The sequence below is a fragment of the Ptychodera flava genome, chromosome 20 (genome assembly GCF_041260155.1).
Source record: "Ptychodera flava strain L36383 chromosome 20, AS_Pfla_20210202, whole genome shotgun sequence".
Lineage (NCBI taxonomy): Eukaryota > Metazoa > Hemichordata > Enteropneusta > Ptychoderidae > Ptychodera > Ptychodera flava.
Genome location: NC_091947.1, coordinates 24,495,694 through 24,520,968, shown reverse-complemented (window position 1 = coordinate 24,520,968; position 25,275 = coordinate 24,495,694). Strand labels below are relative to the sequence as shown.

Genomic DNA, 25,275 nt, shown 5'->3' with positions numbered 1-25,275 from the left:
AATTTTGTTCAATTTGCGCTTGCTTCCCAAAATAGAGTTTGTACTAATGCGAGTCTGATTCTCCATTGCACTTTTCAAAGGTCTAGAAACAAGGTGTACTACATTTTCTTTACATTTTCATCATCATCCTATAAGTAACTGCCTAATTTTTATTTCTTTTCATAGGGTAATATTATTCTAGGAGATTGCAAGAATGTATTGTCAACCTTACAAGTGTTTTTATGTCACCTTTTATAAAGTTATGTAAAATCTGTGTTTCAACATGAAAATCCATATTATATTAGTCAATTTAGAAATTATGAAATGGCCATGTATAGATAATCTTTTCCTATATCACCACAGCCATGTACAGGACCCAGAATGAATTGCAGAGGGTGGAAGATTCCTCCAATCAGCTGCAATCGAGATCAGCCATCCTGGGCACAGAACTGTCCAATGCCAAGACAGATCTGGACGCAACACTGTCTTCCCCTGCTTGTAGCGGTGACCCTCAGTGTTCAGCGCTCAGCTCCAATTTGGACACCAGTCAATTGACCACGGCTGCAGATTATTCAACTGTAAGTGGTACATTACATCATTAACATGTTATAATTTGTATGTTATAAAAATTGTAGTTGTAGAGTAAAGTTCTGTCCGACTGAAATATGGTGTGACTTGTACTCGCAGCAGATCATAAAAGTAGTATGCCTGTGTATGTCTGTGTATTTGTGTACATTATATATACATATATTATACAGATGTCCTTGTGGGAAATTACAGTGCTCGATGCTAAAAGCAAAGCATTATAAATAATTACACAAATAACTTGTACAAAGTACAAAGTGATTGTATCTGTAAATATGAATAATGATAATATAATTACTTTCTACTCGACGTAATTTGTGTTATTGTACATATACATTTATATATAATATATATATATATATATATATATATATATATATATATATATATATATATATATATATATATATATATATATATATATATATATATATATATATATATATGCATGTTCACATTTATATATACCGGTAACATCTTTTGATAGTTTCTTTATTATCTAAAAGTAATTTTACCTAGTTAAATGACCAAATATACTCTCCTAACCTTTCTGTATTTGAGTTACACTAGGGTAGGGGCTTATACACGGATGTAATGTATTTTCTAAAATCCTCTAAAATCAGTAGGGGGGCTTATACACGAGCAGGGGCTTATACTCGGACGAGTACGTACATATATATATATATATATAATATATATATATATATATATATATATATATATATATATATATATATATATATATATATATATATATATATATATATATAATGTCATTGCATGTTCAATAAAGGATATTACTATAACTTAATTTTAAATTATATACACGTTATATTAATAGCGTATAACTCCCAGTCAACACAGACACATACCGGTACACACAGATCTTTCAAACTTTGAATGAGTTACTGTACACAACTGCTGTCAATGTATTAATATTTCAATATTTTGTTTGAATTATAACAAATTGTAAACAAACATGTACTTGATGAGATATTTATTTATTTACTTACTTATTCATTTATTTGTTTATTTACTTATTTATTCATTCATTTATTAATTCATTTATTTTTTTTTTTGATAGAGATTCAGAAGCTATGATATCATAGTAGTATTTGCCGCAGGGCAAACTGTTGAATGATACTTGTAATCTTACAGATCTATGTCCTGCAATACTGTAACACCAATTACCGGTATATCAATTTCCAGTATCTTTCTGAAATCTTGGAGACTCTATCCGTCTCTGCCCCCGCAAATACTAAATCAGTCTGACTTAATAGGACTGAAAGTGATGTGGCATGCTGAACTTTGTCAAGATTTCAAAGCAGATACATGTACGGTACATGTATATATATTTAAGCAATAAAGCACACCCAGCGACGGTCTACCAAGAGATTTTGACCAGTTCACGATGTATATGCACGAGCGATAGCAAGTGCATACATATGAAGTTAACTGGTCAAACCGCGTGGTCTACCGTCGCTGGGTGTGATTTATTGCTATTATATCATAACAGTATATTGAAATTCTGACATGAAACGTCAAAAAAGGACTTTTGCTCTTGCTGAGAGCTCGCACGTGTGCCAGCCATGGTATATCGCGAATATACCATGGTTCTTTTCGTGTCTCGACCAATCAGATCGCTGTATTTGCACCATCAATATACTGGTATGATATAATTCTTCCTATATAATACTGTCTTCTTTACGATAGTTGACTTTGAATAAGATACACAAGCATGTACCGGTAAGTATTAATTTTTAGATTGCTGTAGGTTCCATTATGGCCAGCAAAATGGCACAACAGTGCTACAAGCAATATTGACAGATGCAGGTTTGCATTTGTGCTGTGGTAGATATTGAACTAGATTGTGATTGGCAAGTTGAAATGCCCCACTGTCAGGATCACTGATTATGCAGGCGAAATCTGTAAGGGTTACTGATTATGGGAGGAGAAATCTGGGTATCAGGGGTTCAGGGGTGATCAAGTCCACCGATGCATTCATTGTTTATATTGTTAGTATTAGATTTCTTCAAGAGCAAATCTGAATGTGTCTTTTAAGAAGAAAAAGATACTGCCGCTGTGTTTGTTTAAATGAATGCCATTCATGTATTATGATCGGAATTGATTTGACAGTTGAAGGATCACGATGGAATTGAGAACTGTGCTCTGAACCCAGTTCCCATTCCGTACAAGAAGTCTTTTGTAAGATTATATAGAGATATAAAAGCAGGAAATATAAGCATTCCATGATGTAACCCACAAGTGTTCAATACCTTCTGTGCAGAAGTGGATAAATTGCATAACTTGGGTATATTGCTAGAAAAACTATCATTTTTCAGCAGATATTTTCTACCTAAATCACTGCATCTTCAATCTTCAATTCCAAGCATTACATGTGTTTTACGTCAACAATCTTACAAATTCAAACATATAGTCTCAGTTACCACAGTCCACCAATCAAAAAAAAAACCAATGAAAACCATGTAAGGGCAATGCCTCCAGAGTTATCTGTCAATAAAAATGTAAATCAGCTCTCATTGCATCTCCAGGCATGCGTGTAGGTTTTAGCAGAGATTCCATTAATGAGAGAGACTTGTGAAAAATCAATATCCCAATTGCCAACATTTGCATCAGAATAAGGCATCAGAAGTGACAGGGATCACACAAACATCTATTTTCCTCACCACCAGTCAAATCTACTTGCTGTCTGCAAGTCAATTTTTTCCGCTCGAAAAAACCCTCAGGCGACGGAAACATAAATCGGTGGGGAACCAAAATCATAAATGAACTCAACCAAGCAGAGCTTTCCATCGTTTAATTTCTGCAAACTTTCCAATTCTCTCTCCTTAATTGTACTGTGAACGTCTGATTTTTTCGTCTCAATGAAACGTGTAAACACATCACACAGTGTTCATTTACTTCAAATTAAGTCGGCAAAGCTCTCAGCCAGCCAAGCCTAAATTCTTAGATAAACTGATTATATTATGTAAGCAATATTGCCTCCGGCTGCATAAATCTGAAGTGACTGGTTAGCACTCTGATATGAAGCCTAATATAAAACAGTATCGTTATGACAGTGTGAATAGTTTATATCAATTGCTTTTGTAGTCCAGAAGCACTTTTCACATCAAACTGGTCAACCAATGATTTTGGCTTTCTGCTACTTTTGAAAACAAAGAAATACTCAAAAATATTTTTGCCGCTATGGAGTTTGCTATAAAAACTTATTTAATGCTCTTTTTATATAATATCCTCTGTCTGCTTTTTCAGTGCATTTTTTTTCTGTAGTGTGTTTGCTTCTAAAAGAAGTAGAATGGCACCAAAGAAATTATGAACAGTGTATTTTATGAGAGAGTTTGAAGCGATTGAGACATATTACAATGTGGTTAGGCGCTAGACTGTAAAGTGAGCATATGGTGCTTACGTACACAGTGGACTCTAAAATGGAATGAAGTGTGATTTACTATCATTCCCAAATAAAAGGATTTACTACCGTACATATGGAATATCAAAGGTGAAATGAAATCCTCAAAGCATTGGATTTCCATTCCATTATGATGAAAATTGGAATTGTGGTTTTTAGTGAAGAATTGTCATGTGTATTATTCAATGTTAATGTCTTCCGTTGTGAGGAAGTTGATTTCATAATCAAGATTTGAAAGGAACACTGCTTCTTATCATCGCTGTAAAATTGTTTACAGAGTGATTTTGAAAATGGGTTGATTAATGTAATTCATGATATTCACAACACTTTACCGATCTATTCTGGTTTTATCACTGCCGTGGCTCTCCATTGAAATGTAAGAAACAAAAATCCAAAATTGCTCAGCATCATCAATATTGATGAAACACAATGGATTTCTGCTGATGCAATATATCCCATAGTCTGTCGTAATTTTGAATATTTGGATGTAGTGGGCAATTTATTTTTCATGACACTGAGCTTCAGTGCTGTTGCCTCATTCTGTTCTAGATATAACTACTCCAGTCACTAGAACCTCCGATTGACATTGACAACATACAATGTTCATATAAATCTGAATGTCAGTTATCCTCTCAAACAAGATTACGGTAGTCTAAGAGTAACAGTGCTTCTATCAACAACAACAACAACAACAACAACAACAAGGAGGATGATTACAGTAATGACAACAATCAATAGTTGTAGGTTGGAAAACAAAGCAAAATGGTCTTATTGAAGTCCTCCCTTCTCCTAATATTCCATTCCAAGAAATTCAGTCTACAGTTTTTATTTTGGTACTAGCCAATCATGGATTTTCATTTAGAACCCATTGTAAAAAAATTGCTGTCAAAACTCATATTCACTGGAATTCCATAAGTAATCATAGTTGGCACACCCCTTTCACCATATATGGATATATGCAAATTTTCAATGACAAAATTAACTTTTTGTTGAAATGTGTATTTTGAAATGATACTTCTATTGTGTATTCTTTGTTTGCAACAGAGACCGGGGGAGGAGCAGAGCTTGCATGATGCATTGAGTCTTGTCTTGGCTAGTACAGTCTTTATTGATACTCTACAATCATCCACTTGTCACCACTAAGCTGTATTCTATGTGATCATCATTCAGTGTTATCACAGAGTACTGCAGAAAATCACAACACGTAGACAACCAGTAATTTATCTCTCTGTTAAATGTGAGAGTGCAAAGACAGCCTCAATACTGTAAAAAGGCTATCGGAAAATCCATCATTTTTAGCTCCGCTGTCAGCGACGCGGAGCTTATCAAATAGGTTGATTTTCCGTCGTCCGTCGTCGTCCGTCAACAATTGCCTTCTCCTCTGAAACCACAAGTCCAATTGCTTTGAAATTTTATATGCAGTTCACTTAAGGTGACCTCACTTCAGTTTGTTCAAATCGTGGTGAAATTTGCATATTTGTATTTTTGGGGCATTTTTTGGTGTTTTTGGTAAAAAAATCTTCTTCTCTGAAATCGCTTGTCCGATTGCTTTGAAATTTGATATGCAGTTTGCTTAGGGTGACTTCAGTCAGATTTGTTCAAATCGTGGCGAAATTTGCATATTTGTATTTTTAAGGCAATTTTTGTCATTTCTGGTAAAAAAATCTTTAAAAATCTTCTTCTTCAAAACTGCCAGTCAGATAGCTTTGATATTTGGTACATAGGTCCCTAGGGATGATCTATTTCAGATTTGTTCAAATTGTGCAGAAATATGCAAATTTGCTTTTTTAATGCAGTTTTTGCCATTTTTGGTCAAAAAATTTATTTCTCAAAAAGTACTGGTCTGATAGTTTTGAAATTTGGTGTACAGGTTACTATCGATGAACTAAGTAATATGTATTGAATTTCTGATGAAATGTGTAATTTTGTATTTTTGGGGCAATTTTTGCCATTTTTGGTCAAAAAATGTGTATTTCCAAAACTACTCATCCGATAGCTTTGAAATTTGGTATACAGGTTCCTACAGATTAACTAAATGATAGTTATTGAAATTATGATGAAATCTACAATTTTGTAATTTTGGGGCAATTTTTACCATTTTTGGTCAAAAAATGTGTATTTCCAAAACTACTCATCCGATAGCTTTGAAATTTGGTGTACAGGTTCCTACAGATGAACTAAATGATAATTATTGAAATTATGATGAAATCTGCAATTTTGTATTTTGGGCAATTTTTGCCATTTTTGGTCAAAACATGTGTTTCTCAAAAAGTACTGGTCTGATAGTTTTGAAATTTGGTATACAGGTTTCTACAGATGAGCTAAGTAATATATATTGAATTTCTGATGAAATCTGTAATTTTGTATTTTTGGGGCAATTTTTGCCATTTTTGGTCAAAAAATGTGTAAATGTGTATATTCTGATAGCTTTGAAATTTGGTATACAGGTTTCCATAGATGAACTAAATGATATTTATTGAAATAATGATGAAATCTGCAATTTTGAATTTGTGGGGCAATTTTTCCTATTTTTGGTCAAAAATGTGTTTCTCAAAAAGTACTTGTCTAACAAGCTTTGAAATTTGGTATACAGGTTTCTATAGATGAACTAAATTTGATCTTTTGAAATTATGATGAAATCTGCAATTTTTACTTTTGGGGGCAATTGTTGCCATTTTTGGTCAAAAAATTTATTCTCAAAAACTACTCATCAGATAGCTTTGGTTGACATGTTCTTAGGGATGATCCTATGTGATATATTCAAAGTATGATGAAATCTTCATTGCGTATTTTTGCAGCTTATTTTAGCCACTTTTTTCTGGCCACTGCATCGAGCTATCAAAGATTTCCACCCTTCTTCATCAACATGTGTAAAAAATAGTTATTCTCTACATAAACACAGCGGAGCTATATCGGCCGCTAGGTTGCTTGTTATATTCAAATGCTCAAAAAATGCACAGCACTATGCCAAAGGTTGTATTTTTAAAAATCAAATGTGAGTGTAAAAAAACCCAGAAACCTTATGTCGTGAGTTCATACTTGTCAATTAATTGACCTGTCTTTTTCATTAGTCAGTTACATTTGTTTGTGCGTCACTCTGTTCTGAGCCTCTGCAGACAATGCTTTTGTCTAGGGGCTGGACAGAGCACTCAGTTCAGTATCTGTCCAGAGTCATTTCTCAGACATGCCTGAACCAATGTCATTCAAACTTGCACAAGGACAATGGAGCGGGACTTACTCTTGCATACCAATTTGTTTGTCACAAAATCCAATATGACTGCACCTGGTAGTCATCTTGTTTTTGTTTGTTTTAATTTATTCTTTTAATACAGTACAGAGCTATATTATTTATTTTGACACGTAACACCAATGCCTGTGATCATGTGTCAGCAGCAGTGACTATTGTTGAATTTTTAGAAGTTTTCCCAAATACTGCTTTAAACAACTTGGCACAGTGCTGATGTTTCAAAACAGTTTATGGTGTCCATATTTATACCTGTGATCATCGTACATTAAATTCAGAAAACAACTTCAATGTGTCATTTTGTCGGTGTGTTCTGATTTTGGTTGTACTGATAGAAGAAAAATGCACTCACAGTCACACGTAAAGTAGCAATCTGCAGAGAATCCTTGCTCCTTAGATCATGTTTCCCTCTCAGTAAATTTCACCCAATGAGAAACTTTTAGTCTCTACTCCTGTGTGCCCTCTTTTCTCTCTAATCCTTCCACCCTATATAGCAAAATTCAGGTCTGGCACCACCATCGCAGATAGCAGGGTGGAACCAAAACGGGAACAGCAGAATGGATCGTGTACATATGCCTATACTGTAGAATGCAGGTTTGAATGAAAAAAGCTGTTCATCAGCTATCTAGGTTATAGCAGCTTATTTACACCTTCATGTAGGCATGGTTACAATTTCTGAAAATCAACTGGTTGGTTGTCCCTGACAACAAATGGCACAAAATGTATACCTTTAGCAAGACCTTATCACTTGTACATCATATACATGATGACAGTACAAGCCTGATCTGCTCACGTTGTAGGGGATGCACAGATTTCTGATGGGATAAACACATCATTGAGTCAACATTCTGTAAAATATACAACATAACCTCTGCATCTAGGCACATCTCTGTGTTTCTAATTATACAACTTTGCCGTCAATATATAAATAGATATATCAATAGGCATTATATATACATGTACATTTCCGATTTTCTTCCCAATGTAAATACTGTATACTGTAGAACCTAAGATTAGCCTTTGTATTCAATGGGCACTGTACACACTTCTCCATCATGTTCAAGACATACAGCTCCACCTTTGTATCAATTTGTACTACATACAATGTACATTCATATGTACGTACACCTTCACCATTCTATTTGTGTTAGAGTTACCTCAGGACAGCGAACCCACTGGGATATAAACAGCACACTTGATATCAGTCACTGACATGTATTACGTTTGCCGTCAATGAAATGTGACACTCCATGTACCATTTATATAACCAACAGTGGATCATGTAATGAAACTGATAACTTCCCAGTATGTATGTCTGTCGTGGGATGATGTCAAGGCATTAGATTCCGAACATGTCAGACTTTAAAAAATGTTCCGTCATTGTATATGTTGAAGGGGATTATTTTCCAATGAAAATTTCCACCAAGCAATGCATTATGTTGATCAAAACTGGGCAAGTCTTCTTTGCAAGTGAATGAACTCCACAGATCTTCTCATTACAAGTGACATCCTTGATTAAACTTAAAGAGAAGCATAAATTTTTTCATATTGAGAACATATACAATGTAAGAGTGCTGGACATTCCGTACAAACGGCAAATTTCATCTTTCATTAGAGAAGCACAGCCCATAGTCTTTGTAAAGCATTTTTCACTCACAATACACTTTCTTCCAAGCTACATGTACATTATCCATTTCTGTATGGGTTCAGGAGCTTCTATGGGAAGGGAGAATTACTGTAAAGCAGAAGTTTATTCACAGTCATCCTATCAGGATGTCTTTTGACACATGTACGAAATCAATCATCGCATATACAGTGAACCAAATATTGTATTGCGTTACGATGTGTTCACTTTATGTCTATTTCATAGCATGTACTCAATACATGTTTTTGTGGAATTAGTTCTGCTTTTAAAAGTTGTCATACATAATACTGCAATTTTCTAAGTTGAACCTGGTAAGTGGGAAAATCATACAAATCATGTGTGCATCTCCTTTGTAGAGGTTGATTTGCAATGGGATCAAGACAGTAGATATTTCATGTTTTCTCACTTTGTTTTGAGATATATTAATATCAAAAAGCAAAGAAATTTTGTTCACCTACCTGATAGAGTAGTCCACATAATTTTAAGTCACCAAACAAATGCCACCTTGCAATTCATTGCACCCATAGATCACTGTATCCATACATTCTTACATTCATGAAATAGCGTACTCTGACATTAAATAAAATTACATCAATGTATTTACGTGAGTATTAGTAACTCTTCAGAATAGTCACCCCTCCCCCTTCAACTGTATCCAAAAAGTCATAGTTAACCCTTTGAGTGCTGTAATTGTTCCCACCAAAATTTTAGTGCAACATTTTTTCGAATTTTTATGAATTTTCTGTAATTTTTTTATAATTTTGGACCAAATGGACATAACATTTCATTAGCTACAGTCTGTTATCAAAATTTTGACAGAAATCTGCAAAATATTGACTGAAGTATATTTTCTAAAGGAGACAAAAATTGACTTTGGCGCTCAAAGGGTTAAAGTCATGAAACACAGTTATAGTAGGAAAACACCATTGTTGATCTCAGATTTATGCTCAGCCCAGCATTTTCATGGTATACTGATACATGGGATGCATTAATGTCATCATCTTTACATGATGATGCACTTCAACTGTTGTACTTAACATGACAGTTGTGACAAGAAGAACAAGCATCCAGATCTTAAGTGTTCTTTGGTGTTCATCAACAGATTGACATAGAAGACGAACTGGACAGAGTGAATGATGCCTTGCAAGAAAACATCACAGCTCACGCAGTCAAGGTAATCACGCTGAAAGCCAAAACCCACTCTCTGTTTCTGAACTTGAAGGATGAATTTTCCAGGTCATGATTTACTGGTATGATGTGTTTGCCTTGGCAGAGTAATTGCAGCCGTCGTTTACAAGACAAATGCTTTCATGGTGCAAAGTGCTTTGCTTAATCTGATGGTTAATATGAACAGTCATCTTTCAAAGTGAAACAATTTGTGCTGATTGAATGCTGTTGATTTATGTGAACAGATAGGGTATTTGTTGAACCATAACAGCCAGGAACCATCTAAATCTAGGTCATACCCAACCCAACTTTTACAATGTTTACCCACAATGCAATCCCACCCATCCATGCAGTTTTCTTTTTACCACATCATCACAAGCAGTGTCCATAAATTTGAAGCCTACATTTCTCAGAATTCCATGTCAAATTTTCTGATGAAATAGACCGTTCATGAAGTTGTTCAGCAGTGAAATTAGGTCAAAATGGCACAGAAATAGTCATGTCCAAAAAGAAAATGTATGCAATTACGCATTTCAATTATTCGCTATTGAGTTTTAAATGGTTGTGATTTATACCATAGTTACATTACCTGCAACAAACCTCATTTTCAAACCCAACCTCCCTAAAGGGGTCAGTTACACGCTTACAGTTTCAAAAATGATAAAATGAAAAAACGAAAAAAAAAACAACTTTTAATTTTGCTGGCATGGAGTACGCTGTTGAAATTGAATTGAGTATAGTTTTTGTGGCAAATTGTACAGTGTTTATAATGATCAAAATCATCAATGATGATGCATCATGTTTTCATCAAGTTTTGTTTTGCATGGTTGCCAATCCTTTAATTTCGACTCATACATGGGAAAACAGACCTTTTGCCTTCTTGAAAAAATTTGAAAATGATAAAACTATCACTTTTTTAATTGTGTTCAGACACACAACTTGTGTGCCTAAATGGAATCTAGATTGATTGTGCCATAATTTAGGTAATCAGGGATTTCCAGACTTAAAAATTGTATACAGTGTATGTGCTGTGCTACACTGTAGTCTGATGTGACTTCTTGTGATGTGGATAAATCAATTGGGAGGTTGAAGGACTGTAACTTGTGTGTAAGGGGGTGAAAATTATTGAGATTAGAACTTTCTTTCATATTGTGATACTCAAATGCCAGAATAAGATGTGATATAAACAAACTCAATGTGCGCTGGGTAACTCTACTATACAGTATGCCTTGAAGTGTGTACCAGTCATTTATATGGGGCTATCAACATATGAAAAGTTTTATCAACATGCATATATTGTTAACTATGTTCCGATGAACCCATTCATTTTCAGGCAAGGAAGGATTTTGACGAAATCCCCATCCTTGTTGTAAATCACAGTCGTGATGCATTGGAAGGTGAGTACCATATTCTTCTTGATATGTCATGCACACCTGCAGTATTAAAACACAGTTCAAAGTTAATGTTAATCATGTATGTTGCGATATGGGTAGAGCAATTGAGGTCACAGCCAAATAAAAAATACCTGTTGAAAATTCAACCATGCCCTACAATATATCCTCACATTTGATATGCAGTTTGTTTATCAGAAATAATAAACTGACCACTAAATAGTTTTTTCTCAGTGGTCACTTTTTTTTTTACTACAGGTTTACTGTTGCTGAATTATTTACAGTGACTGTTGACATGCAAGCGCAAGAGCAGTTTATAGCATGTATTTAGCTTTCAGGCTACTTTTTGGTTCGGCATACAAATACACTGTAGTAATAACTAACTGTATGTTATGAGAAATGAATGGGTCCTCAACTCTTTCACAGCCAAGTTTTTGTGCATGTCTGTTGTTTCAGCCAGTGGTGCTGTTGAACGTGTATTGTTTAGAAAACAGGGCAGATTTTTGTTTCCAGATCTGAGAACCCACAGGACAAGTTGTCAATGTGGTGCCAGTTAAATTCATGCGCTCCCAGCAATCACCATGGTGTACCCTATGTATCAGCCATTGCATTTTAATGACTTGTCTCTCCCAATAAAAATGTGTGACTTGTGCTGTGAGGATTTTGATTAAAACAGGATGTCATTTTGAGCCGATGTATTGAAACTGGGATCACGTTACTGGTGGAAGAACGGAAATGACAACTCATTCCATGGACAACCTGACTATGGATGTGCTATTCTAGGAATTACAAATAATGACTTTATAGATGGAAATGTATACACATACTCCATTGAATCACAGATTTCAAATTCCAATTCATAGACTTTGTATTGGTATTAGGAAAACAGTGTGAGGTACTTTACATGGATATTGAAGATGATAATCAAAACAATGGAAGCTCCGCAAGGCCTTGTCTTGAATAGGAGAACAGATAATATTTACTTGTAGTTGATCAAATCACAGATTTCAAATCCCATACATTGTCTTTTGTATCAGTAATGAAAGTATTGTGTGGTTCCCTTGATGCTGGTTTGTGATGAAAACATCAAACATAATGGAAACACTCCCCTAGGGACTTGTTGAGAATGAGAGAGACAATCTTGTTATTTATTGGCAATTACATGTTTATAGCTGGCATTTAATATGGGTGTAACACGTTTCTCATTAATGTTTGTATTTCAAATACCACAGGCATTACAATTATGATCTCATCTTCCGTGCAATAGACATGGTTCCCTGTCAATGACAAGAACTTTATATTCTGGATGTTTCAATCTTATGGAACTTGTCAAATAATAAAAGGAAGCAGGAGATTCTTTTCTAAGTTTAAACTCATGGTCACTCCACATGGTCAACTTTTTCGATGCACCAATTAATGAGTTAATTGTTTGTTTGTTTATTTATTTATTTATTTATTTATTTATTTATTTATTTATTTATTTATTTATTTATTGTTAAGACACAAGAGATGAACTTCCAGAGTTTGAAGATCAACTCACACAGATTGCAAAATCTTTTGCTAACTTTCTGATGTGTCATTTAAATTAGTTAATTATTTTTTAAATTATTTATTTATTTTATTGTTAAGACACCAGAGGTGAACTTCAAGAGTTTGAAGATCAAGTTGCACAGATTGCAGAATCCATAACACATCCTATTAGACAGGTAAAAATGACATCATAAAGAGTTTGTAAACTTTGTATGTATCATTCAGTTGTGTTCTTTATCAAAAAGGGTTTATACACAGAAAAGGTTTACACAGACGTACATGCAGTTTTGAATAGATGATCCCCATGTTCTATAAGGAACCTTGTCAAAATTACGTTATTTGAACTGTCAGTCATGTACTACACAAATTACATGGAATATATCACCAATAGAGGCTAATTTGTAGGACAATTTTGCAATTAATATGACTATCCATTGACATACATGTTGTGTGAAATGTACCAGTATAGTGTTATAATTTTTTTTTCAAAAAATTTTAATAAGGCTTTTCTAAGGCCCTCAGACAGAAAGGCGGCTTTACCAGACTGTAGTGCACTACTTTCTATCGATATTGCAATATTTGTCGTCGTGAACATAATTGTAAGCAGGACTTCATTTTATGGTGACACACGTAGGCTACTGATTCTAAACCAAAAAATTTGTGAGTTACGGTAATATATGGACAGACAATTTAAAATATGACTTTATTTGGATGAACACGTAGTGCACAGGCAGGCTCCTGCTATGCTATTGTGAAATGTCCAGCTCCATTGAGATACACTGTGTCAATCACTTACAAAAGTGTTATCAGTGCCACACCAGTAGATTCATATCAAATAACTGGCTATAGTGAAATTATAGAATCTGATGGATTTATACATGTACAAGTACATAATGTACAGCAAGTAATTTTGTGTCATTGAATCAACATATATCCAGTAATTTTAAATATTATATATATATATATATATATATATATATAATATATATATATATATATATATACCGATGCACATTTACATATTATTTATATTTACACTTAAGATATGGATGTGAAATGTTTCTTTAATGCATTTCAGGTTCAGAATCAGATGCAGATAGAAGAACAACTTGGTGACTTTTTTTACTATGCGGGGCAATACAGTAAATATGTGTAAGTCTCAGACAATATTTCAGCATTTCAGTCTCTATTTTTTTTTATTCAACTTTTTTGTCCAGGTCTACTTTTACGCACACTCAAGTTGTAAGAATATCTTCAAAACCCACAGTCAAGTCACATCCAGGAACATATGTCCCAAAGTTGCTATCTTTCCTAAAGATGAATTAACCAACAAAGGCATATGTCAAAACAAGTAAATTCTAGATTAAGTGAAGACATATATTTCCCGACATACGATTAGCTGGCATATTTCTCATCGTCAGCTCTTGTTAACGCAGTGTGTTCAGGATTGCAAAGCACATTCAGGCTATATTCAATCTTAATCGCAGACAATGCAGTCCCCGTAACATTCTCAACAGGGCATCCCTGTGAAAGTCATCCATCACTTTTATTGCTTTCTTTTGGAGGAGTGCGCGGAGATATCTGGGAGAGTAATCCCCTTTGTGTTCCAGCCAGGCAGTAGTCAGTCTGTCTGCAGGGTGTATTAGACCAAATACGCAGCGTGCCATGAATCAGGGACATTTTGTGAATTAATTTGTGAACAGTATCTTGTTTAATGATTGCCGTGGCTGTATGCTCCCTGATATAGGAAGAAAGATTCACTCCACTAGTTCTCTCTGTGTTTGGAATTTTACAAGCAATTTCACTCTTAAAAAAAATGAACCGATAATAAAAGATAGGAAATTGGAGATGAGACTGTTACTGTATTATGTATCCAAATTAGCAGTTTATGAGATAATTGTAACTCAATATTTCAAATGTTAAGACATGTGAGTTTTTTTGGTATTTTAATTAACATGCTTTTGTCAGGCCACCACATATAATGTTCTTTACAATTAATTTCACAATGATGTGTTCTTATTTTAACATAAGAAAATCTTACATGATGTACCGTATTTGGTACAATAATTGGTTAATTCTGAACAAGGAATGAAAAGCGCGACTGTCCTGCAGCAAAATGATCCAGCTGATCATTTTTACAAGCAGCTTGACTTTGTCACTGCCGCAATATGTGGCCTATGCATATACGCATTTGAAAACAGCACCTATAATTCATTGAGTAAACCATACCATGGCACAGTTAAAATTTCACATTCCCCTCCTCTTCCAGACTCTCGTAAAAGTCATGGCAGTTGCCTCAAGTCAATAACCTTTCACGTATAGAGTCACCTCCTCTTGGAATAAAGAAATCTTTCCGTCATGTAAATCTTGTCGATTCCCATTGAAATCCTAATGTTGTCTTCAAATCCATTTGCATACACTCATGGTCTATATACCCTTTACTAGATTTACCTCTATTGAAAATTTTTATGATTTTATACAAATGAAACATGCAGTGATGATAGCATATGGAATATGAAATATGAAAATAATAGTATTTTTTACTATTGATGGAAAGTGATGTAATCTCATGGCTTTATTGGCCATAAATCATTTTGCAAAGAGTTTTGATCTTTGCTGTCGTTGTGCTTCTCAAGCACTACTACAGTTACAGTCCTCTTCAGCATGCCATGTGCGTAAAAATATAAAATACCCAATTGATTCCTCCATTTGTGAGTCTCTTTAGAGCCATCCAAATGTAAAACCAGCCCTTGACGTTGAACTCAAATCGTTTTGTTGGTGGTTCGTCAAATGCTGATGCGTTGCATGATACATTTTCAGTCACAGTTCAAGTTGTCTGAACGATGTAATCAGAAACATAAGTACAAGGTTTGCGCAAAAAGATCAATTTAATACATTTCAACTTTGACATTTGATAAATCGTCCCATCCACTCCCTTACTTTTTACATGGCAGCTGACATATTGCCTGTATAATCTTGACCTCACAGATACGCCCATGATTACTTTCTTTCTGTGTTAAAGGTGACTTGCAATCAAATTTTCCATCAGTATTGACACACATAAAAGAAATCTGATACAGCTATTCTGAGACCTCATGTGTTTTATGTATTCTTAAAAAAAATGCATCAAAGAAAAGTCTGTCAAGAGTAAAACAATGATGTCACTAGTTTCACATTATTCATATCCTGGGCCAATGGAGAAAACCCAAGGAAAATAAAATACACATACAATGTACCAGCATACAGCTTCAGTGTTTCAATTTTAAGCCAAAAAAGGAGTGAAATTTGTCCTGTTGTTTAAAATTGAACAAAGCCGATGAACAGTCAAGATGAACAATTTCTTGCCCATGGTAAAATGAAAAGAAAATATGAATATGCGAATTTTGCTAAATGATAACAAGTTATGTGTAATTATCTAGCATTGGCAGAAATTTACCCTATGACAAAGCTTAATTAAGCCAATCACTATTTTTAAGTGTAAATAAACTATTGTAAAACTAAATTTGTTCATAATTGTTGACCTTAATTCTGTGAATACTGAAATAATGTTATGAATATTCCCAGAGTTTATTCTCATGGAACCATACAAATGGCAATGAGCAATCATGGTTAAGGATGAACATGCAGCAAAATAAAAACATATTGGGCAGAGCTGTGCGCAGGTGTTGGACACTACATTTTCACGATTCAAATTGATAATTCTGTGGTGACAGAGTCCCTCCACACTTGACAATGTTTGCAGTCTGTGGAGCCATTAAGTCCTTTGTCGTAAAATTGATGGAACATTTTGTTGTACACAGTTGGTCAGATATATGAACAGAAAAGGGATGAAAATGTGTAAAGCTATGCATACTTTATGTGTTATTAAACTCTTTATATATAGCTATAGATCTTGTCAATCACTGTTTTTGTTGTAATTATCTTGGGTTTTACTTGCAACACTTCGCAGTTTCACCATATGATTGTATATTTTCTAAAAAGGTCCTTTTACATGTAACAAGTGAAATGGTCCATGAGTCTGAGATACCAGTAGTTGTTGTAATGAAGTGTGTCGTAGAAGAGTAGAATTTAGGTATCAACATAACCATATGTTGTAAATATATACCTTCCGTATAATGGAAATCACCCACTTATTATTTCAGTATGACAATATCCATACAACAGAAATTCATTTGACTGTAATAGAATGAGTAATGAAATAATTTGTATTTTTCAGATGGTACATTGGTACAACGTTAATGGGTTTCGTTCTGGTCATAGTTGCCTTCTATTTCCTGGGATTACTCTGTGGTGTCTGTGGACATGAGAAAGACGAGGCTCCCACGGAACGTGGTTGTATGTCCAACTGTGGCGGCGCTATGCTCATGGGGTGAGTTTGTACATTCTCACATGCAATTCTCTCAGTAAAGAGGAACAAACGTGCTGTACTATAAATCATAGCCTGTAAAATAAAGTCAAGAAGACTGAATTGCATGTGACTTTATGTTGTTGGGTGAAATCATAATAATTTTTGTGGATGCTTAAGCATTTCCATTTCATTTCTTATACTGATAGTACATTGTATTTATATCACTCTTTTCAAAACAACGATATTTTGCGAATTCTTAGAAGTGAAAGGGCATGTATGGTTTGTGATAACAGGCAAGGAATTGTAACCATTGTATTTATAAATATGAGAACCAAGTTTTATGTTTTTTGTATCAACTTTGTTGAACGTAGTTTATATCAAACTTTGCTAAGTTGACCTTGGTGCAGACTGAGAGAAATAGGGAGTGTACTGCTGAGAGCATGTGTTGTAGTTTCTTGTGTAAATTTCATTATATTTAATCATTTTTGCTCGACTTTGCTGGTAGTATGTATGCATATGGCACTACCAGTAGGCACACAATGTTTAGTCAGTGAGTCATCAAGTCAGCGGGAATATTTATGACATTTCCTCAAACAAAACTCCCCAATGGGTGATCGTCTGAAATGCAATATCTTTGCAGTATGAAGTGAAGGATAAAAAATTTTAAACACAAATTCACAATGATTTTACAGTGTAAATAGACAAGCTGTACCCCTTGGGTAAAGCTAAGTGCCTGAGAGGCATATCTTGGAATGAGCTTGCAAATGGAACACACCGGTACACCCGCAGGCAATGTGAATCAGTTAAAAGATGTAAACCCTCTAGGAATTGTGAATTTCAACATTCTTAGTGTTTTATCCAATGTGACAGAGAAGTAATCAAACAAGCATACACTCCTATTTCACTGTATGTAGACCCAACCTCATCACAGATAACAAAGGGGTCAAACCACAGATCTATTGAGAAATGGTAAACGATGAAACAGAGCTAGATAGTCAGTTTTATAGAGCCATTTGTTGTTCTGCTATAAACTTATATACCTTTCTTATCATTTTGTTTTCACCTTATTTAGATGAAAGCTTATGAACAAAAAAGTATCAAAATGAGTATTCTTAGAAGTGTAGTGTACTTTAATTCTCACATGCCCATTTCCAAGTAATATTTGGGTCTACTGAACCTGGTTAAAACAGAGGGGTTTTACCAAACTGATGTTGAAGGGTCTAGCTTCAAATACATGACATAACAAACTAGCATCTTCTTTCTTGCAGGGGTGTGCTGTTTTGTTTCATTTTTGCTCCACTACTGATGCTTTTAACGACAGTATCCTTTGTACTCGGTGGCAACTTGGAAAAACTTGTCTGTGAGCCGCTGTCCAACCAGGAGATCTTTGATAATGTAAGTCATTTACATGTAAAAATAGAATTATCAGGCAAAGGCAAAGCAAAGCCATCCCAGTTTTTCAACATTACACTACGCGTTTCTTTGCAAAGGGGAAGATGTACCTGATTTGCATGAAATCAAATTGTAAATTTAGCCCTGAAAACAAAGACATGTTTGTGAAAAGTGTAAGTAAAATGGACACTAGAGTGTGAAAATCTTGACTGGTTCAATGTCTGTGTTTGAAAATTACAACTTAAATGTTTCAATGCATACATGTTCAACTATTCAAAAGGAACCTTTTTGTTGTCAATCTTTGTTGCTTGCAATTTGAAATGACATGTAAATGTTTTGTTTTGCTTCATTTATGACTCTGTACAGCTTCTTGATTACCCATACATACTGAATAGCGAAGCAAGATACTTCCTGGGTGCCGCTGTCTTGAAAGATGGGGACATACCACTTACTGTGTCAAGAATACTTGAGTAAGTAACAAGCAGATAATGCAGAGGTGTAGTGCTAATAATTGAAAATGAGAGTTTTACAGTAAAAAAACAAGCGCAAAAAGTGAAATCTTGAATAACATATCAGTCCCAATACTTTCACAAATTGTACGCTACGTTGCAGTTCAATTTTTTGAGAGTTCATCTTCTGTGTCTTAATCATAATATACTATATTACAGCCCTATACAGCTCTATACTCAAAAATGTATCTTACATACATGCATGTATATATAATGAGGGTAGTTGTGCTGTTTCATCAAAAAGTCATCAGTTTACAATTTAGAGAAATTGATTCAATTTTAATATCTATGTTCATTTCATAGGAAATGTCAGTATGATGGTGCTATCTATGAAGTAATGATGCTTGAATACATTGTCAACATTTCAGAGCTTGTTGACTACAGATCTGTAAGTCATAGCACAATATAGATATTATTACATATTTTCAATTATTCATATTTTTTACTTGTCTGTATGATATACATTTACCTTTCATATTATTTTGTTAAATAGCACCTTTTCTCGTTTATAAGTTTCTTTTTTCAGTTCGCTCAGTTTTTAAAACATTACAGAAATTTAAACTCGTACCATCCGTCATGGTGGCACAATGTGTATTAAATGGGCAGCAATCATTTAAGTCATGATTTTTGCACTCAACTCACAGTATGTGTAGCTATTGCCAATGATTATGTAATACAATATATCTCTGATATCTGTCTGAAATATTTTCTACAGGAATTTCCACAGCTGGAAAGCATGATAAGAGATCTGGATATTGATCTCTCTGATGTGGTAATCCTGGATCAAGAAACCAGAGATTCCTTGGAAGATTTTAATTCCACTGGTGTGACTGGGATAGACTTTGACGGTTACATTGCGGAGGTCTGTTGTATTCGGTTATGCCTGTCACATATAACCAGTCTACTCCTAGTTCACAACCAACATGTGAAAGTATCGTAAAAATAAACAATGGAGTTTACAAAGAAGTTGAGAAAAATGTGTCCTTGTCAGCTTAGCTCATATTACAATACCTGTTTGCAGTGTTTGAATGCCTTTCTCATCAGGCAGACATGTTATCATCACCTCAGAGACCTCATGGATATAATTTTGAACTGGTGTTGAATTTTCACATGCCATCGCATACAACATACACACCCATGAAAATTATGAATTTGAACGGCATCCATGATTGGATTATTCAAAAGTGATAACTTCTTACACAGCCACTGGCTTATACTTCTGATAATATTGCTGACATCAGTAAATTATTAATACTCAAGCTGTCATGATGAAAGTAATATGCAGGTAATATATTGTCATGTAGGTCATTATATAAAACCAGAACCTTGAAGCAGGTCTAGTTGGATATTTTGGAAGGTTCATTCGTTGTCTATGTTTCTTCAGAATAACATTCTACACAAAACAATTACTGCCCATATTATATATAATTACCATTTGTTACGCAATAACTGTATATTAACATATTTCACAAAATAAAAAACTGTTATCTATCTGCTGATTACAGATAAGGAAAGGCATAACCAAGGCAAATCTAACAGACATGGCGGATCTTCTTGATAGTGCTGCTTCAGGAATAACCAATCCGGTATGTACAGGAACTTGCATGCTTTATGGTAGACAAGATATGAAAAAATTATGCATTTGATCATGTAGCATAAAAGGAGTTATCTGTGTCTGAGATGGTTAACTCCTTTTATTTCTTGGGTTTACTATAAATTCATAAACTGTATATGTACATCAAGATTTGCAGTTATAGAATTAAGTAATGATATTAATCAGCATAAAATTTTTTTGTTTGACAAAGTTTAGATTTTCATTAGATTACTCAAGGTAATTGAAAATTAGTAACAATTTGGGTGCAATGTGCTTATATTTCACAGAAATTTATACATACTGGACTGTAACGTTTTATTATGTCTTCTAATATTGAAACCCTGCCACCACCATGGTTTAACCCAAACCCATTGTAGTCAATGGTGATTGTGGACTTGTTTTCTTCTTTCACAGACCTTACAGAGTGATATACGACAGCATGCATCAGACCTCAGAGATATACAGAGTGGCCATGTTGATTTCATGGAAGGATATGTGGTGAGTGTGACATCACTACTCTCAAACACCAAACACCTACTGTCTTACTTTCATTTCATACACATCATCAATTCAAGCTTAATGATGCAGCTGGCCCTGACACCCAAAATCCTACTTTAAAAAAAACTTGTGTGTACATTATCATCGATCAGTATCAATAAAGTCTTCACCACTGTTTAAGAGATCGCCTTGTGACACAAATGAGAGATATTGTTGGAATAACTTTTATGTTTCAGACATAAAATTTTCTCCCCATAAAAAGAAAATTACTAAAATGTTACTTTTGACTTTAACGTCACATAATAACGCTAAAACCATTACAAATTTCAAAATAATTGTAATTTTCCAACAAGGCATTAATAAAAATAAAAGTAGATCCGCATGAGAATTTCATCATAATTTTACCTTCATTCACAATGTTAATGAAATAACAGTACTCTGGCTTTCTTGAACTTCAGTATAGAAAGTGAAAGCGCATCCAAACCAGTGGTAGCTGAGATACTCAGTCATGTATGGGTACTGTGCCATCTCCAAGCATGGCCGTACAATATGACAAGGCACAATTGCACGAATGAATCTTGCAGTCAATATATTTATGTCCTGAAGTCATTAAGAAAATGGCAAAAGTGACAATTTCTAGTCAGTACAACCATTAAAGTGACAAATTTCACCATGGACTGACGAGTTTACCATGGCAACATGCATTGAGGTCAGCAATAAATGATGAAGAGGTCAACTTGCTCCCATCTTGCTCTGAAACAGACATCAAATGTAGAGACAAGTGCATCAAACAAATGGTCTTTTTTTGGCAGTCTTTTTTTAAAAGATGTGTTTCTCTTACTTGTATGTGAAATTTGAATAAAAAATTATAACCTTAAGTTTTAATACCAATATTCTTCATAATTTTAAGTTACATACACTGCGCCAATCATGCAACATTTTTTCAGGGCTGCTTGTTGTCATCGATTAATTGCAACTAAAAGCAGGTCTGAATCCACAATCAGCAAGAAAAACTATCAAGAATTTTACATTGATTTTTGCAGAGATCTAATTTCATCTAGCAGCAGTTATTGTGATGCTTTTCACGTCCCATGCATTTCAAAGAGTGTTGGGAATGCACATTTTTAGCTCATATTTTGTTTTATATATAAATACCAAAAAGAGCTTATATGATGAGTCTAAGTGGCGTCTGTATGTCTGTATATTTGTGGGTATGTGCGGATGTATGTCCGTCACACACAAAGGCTCCCATACCGCCAAAGCTACCGTCTCAGTATTTGGTGTACAGGTAGATGTAGGGGTTGAGATGTGAATTTGTTCAAATGAACACATCAGTGTCAAAAATGTGCAAATGAGGTAAGAAAAAGCGAATTTCTGAAACAGGCTTGAAACAATCTTACTCCACTGACTTGAGTCATTTCCTCTCATTGTTTATGAACTGTTACATATTAACAGACCTGCTCAAACCATAGACAGTAGAGGGGAGGCAGACCGTCAGTAGAGGGGAGGAAGACCGTCTATGGTCAAACTAGGGGGGGGGGCTAGCTGCCTTTCTGCTATGCATGTTGCTAAAGTTTACCTCCAGTACCTAAAGTTTCAGACTTTAATTACTTTTGTCATTCTTGTTTTTCTGGTTTAAATATTTCTTGTTGTTTTTCTGGTTGTACTGTGCAGAAATCATTGTCATAACATCAACGTGGAATTTTCCTGCACTGAACAGATAGAAACAACATTTATTGTTGATCTTTGGTACCCATACTGGTATGTACCAATTCTGATCAAATTTGAGCAACACCGTATAATTGCGGTATTTTTTTCTTATCCAACATCTCTTTCTATTGCAGGACACATTGGAAATGAACATTAACAAGTTAAAGGTTGAATCAAAAACCTTACAGGTATCGTAGAATCCTAATATATCTGCTGTTCTGTAATGCTGGTCTGTGAAATTGGCTTGTGTGCTGCCTTTCTTTGCTTCTCACATTGATAATGCCAGGGTCCGTATACACTCCTGGAAAGTCCTTTTAATTTAAAATCCTTGAATTTTAAAGCCTCCTGGAAGGTCCAGGAAAAGTCCTTGAACATGAGTAGTAGAAATTACTGGAAAATTGATAATCCACCCAAAACTTCAAAAATGACAAGATTATCAGGTCGTGACATTGTACAGATGATATGTAAATTGAAGTGAAAAAATGATATATTTCAAAAATCATATCTGGAAAACAGTATTTTGGACCTAACAGAGTCCTTGAAAATGGCTGAAAAAGTCCTTGAAAATCCTTGAATTTGAAGTGACTTTGAGTGTATGGACCTTGTAATGCCATGTCAAAAAGATGTAAGCACACCACTGAGTCAGACCACGGTGAAAACACACATATAGGTATAAAATAAAGTCCAAACACCCAGGTATTGTCACCTCTATTTTGGATGTAATTGTTAGCTCCAACTCACAACACCTCGCTTTCCAAAACACTGTCTGCAGAATTCTGATCTTTTTCTGTGGCAAGAAAGAAAAAAATTAATGCACATACAGGATGTCTCTAAAGACTTGAAGATGCATGGTACATTGGTGCTCCCCCTTGTCCCTAAAGCAAAGCAAGTATTTGGAGCATCCTAGTGACAGGTCTTCCAGTCTAGGTATGCAACATTCCAAATATTTGACCATTTTAAAGGAATCTCAAGATGCATGTATCTTAGTTTGGATCTGTTTCCAGTAAAAGAAACAAGTTTTTTTCGTAACTACACTGATGTATTTTAAACAATGTGACAATTGAAAGCAAAATACCTCCACAGTGTTCTCCCTGAATAAGGTAACAGGGGCGTGGCGCCCTCTTGTAAATTCCGAGCGCCCCCTTGCCAGAAATGAAAAAGATTTATTTTTTTTTTGAAAAATAAAACAATAAAATGTACGGGAAAAAAGTTGACAGTGATTTACAAGCAAAATGCGAGCGTGAGCGTCGATCCTGAAGACTGCAAACGTAATTCTCATCGATCTTGCAAATCTCGCGAGTTTGTGATGTCATCCGAGATCATAAGCCCATGTGCAACTCATCGAAGGCAGCCATATTTGCATGGCTCAGTCCGTAACGTTACGTACGCGTTAGCCACGGTCCTATAGGGACCGTGCATTAGGTAACCGACTTAGCTGAGTAAACATGGCAAGGAGCTGGAGGGTAACCAAGGACAGCAGGGTACACTGAAGTTTTTATAGGAGGTTAGAATTTCGTTTGTGTATTCCTTCCCAAAGCAAAACAACCTAATTTTAGGCTCGGTCAGACGTGTATCAGGATGAGAACACGTGAGTGTTATGGTGATAATTTTGACATCGATGAATAACTGTATGTCTCTAGACTCGCTATGTTTTCGTTTTCAAAAAATGTAATCTTCATTGAAATCCGTGAACTTTAATAAAAGTTATGGAACACTGTTTCAGATCTCTTTTCCTTTGAGTTTTTATACGAAAAAAATCTGAAAAAATGCTCCCCAAGCCTGAGTTTATGGTCACCGTGATCATTTTGACATCGATGAATAAATATATGTCTCTCGCTATGTTTTCGTTTTCAAAAAATGTAATCTTCATAATTGAAATCAGTGAACTGTAATAAACGTTATGAAACACTGTCTCAGATCTCCTTTCCTTTGAATTTTTTATACGAAAAAAATCTGAAAAAAATACTCCCCAAGTGCCACCAAATAACACCATTTTAATCTCTGTTTTTCAAAAGCTCCAACGGCAGAAGGGGGGACACCCCCCTCCTGACCTCCCCCCGCGACCGATAAAGCGGTCGCTTGTGGTGCTTCGCACCACGTCTTCGCCCTCTTCTACAAAAATCCTGGGGAGAACACTGCTCCAGGTGCTATGCAAGGAATCTGATGAACAGATTACTGAATTGTTGCCAGAGGGTAATGACTTGTAGGTCAGTGAACTGTGAAAGCCAAACAACACCATTAGGTTATTATTTACTG

The 25,275-nt window shown here is 34.9% G+C and overlaps 1 protein-coding gene across 2 annotated transcripts in view; it reads left to right on the top strand.

Moving 5' to 3' along the window:
• Nucleotides 1-25,275, top strand: part of LOC139120380 (prominin-1-A-like) — a 94,671-nt gene that overhangs the window by 52,709 nt on the left and 16,687 nt on the right. For both annotated transcript variants that reach the window (XM_070684754.1, XM_070684755.1), the window contains exons 7-19: nucleotides 343-557; nucleotides 9,983-10,054; nucleotides 11,381-11,444; nucleotides 13,068-13,144; nucleotides 14,047-14,120; nucleotides 17,185-17,337; nucleotides 18,585-18,711; nucleotides 19,075-19,178; nucleotides 19,521-19,605; nucleotides 19,933-20,079; nucleotides 20,723-20,803; nucleotides 21,226-21,309; nucleotides 23,154-23,207. In XM_070684754.1, coding sequence (XP_070540855.1) covers nucleotides 343-557; nucleotides 9,983-10,054; nucleotides 11,381-11,444; nucleotides 13,068-13,144; nucleotides 14,047-14,120; nucleotides 17,185-17,337; nucleotides 18,585-18,711; nucleotides 19,075-19,178; nucleotides 19,521-19,605; nucleotides 19,933-20,079; nucleotides 20,723-20,803; nucleotides 21,226-21,309; nucleotides 23,154-23,207 — 1,337 coding nt within the window. The remainder of the gene's footprint in view (nucleotides 1-342; nucleotides 558-9,982; nucleotides 10,055-11,380; nucleotides 11,445-13,067; nucleotides 13,145-14,046; nucleotides 14,121-17,184; nucleotides 17,338-18,584; nucleotides 18,712-19,074; nucleotides 19,179-19,520; nucleotides 19,606-19,932; nucleotides 20,080-20,722; nucleotides 20,804-21,225; nucleotides 21,310-23,153; nucleotides 23,208-25,275) is intronic.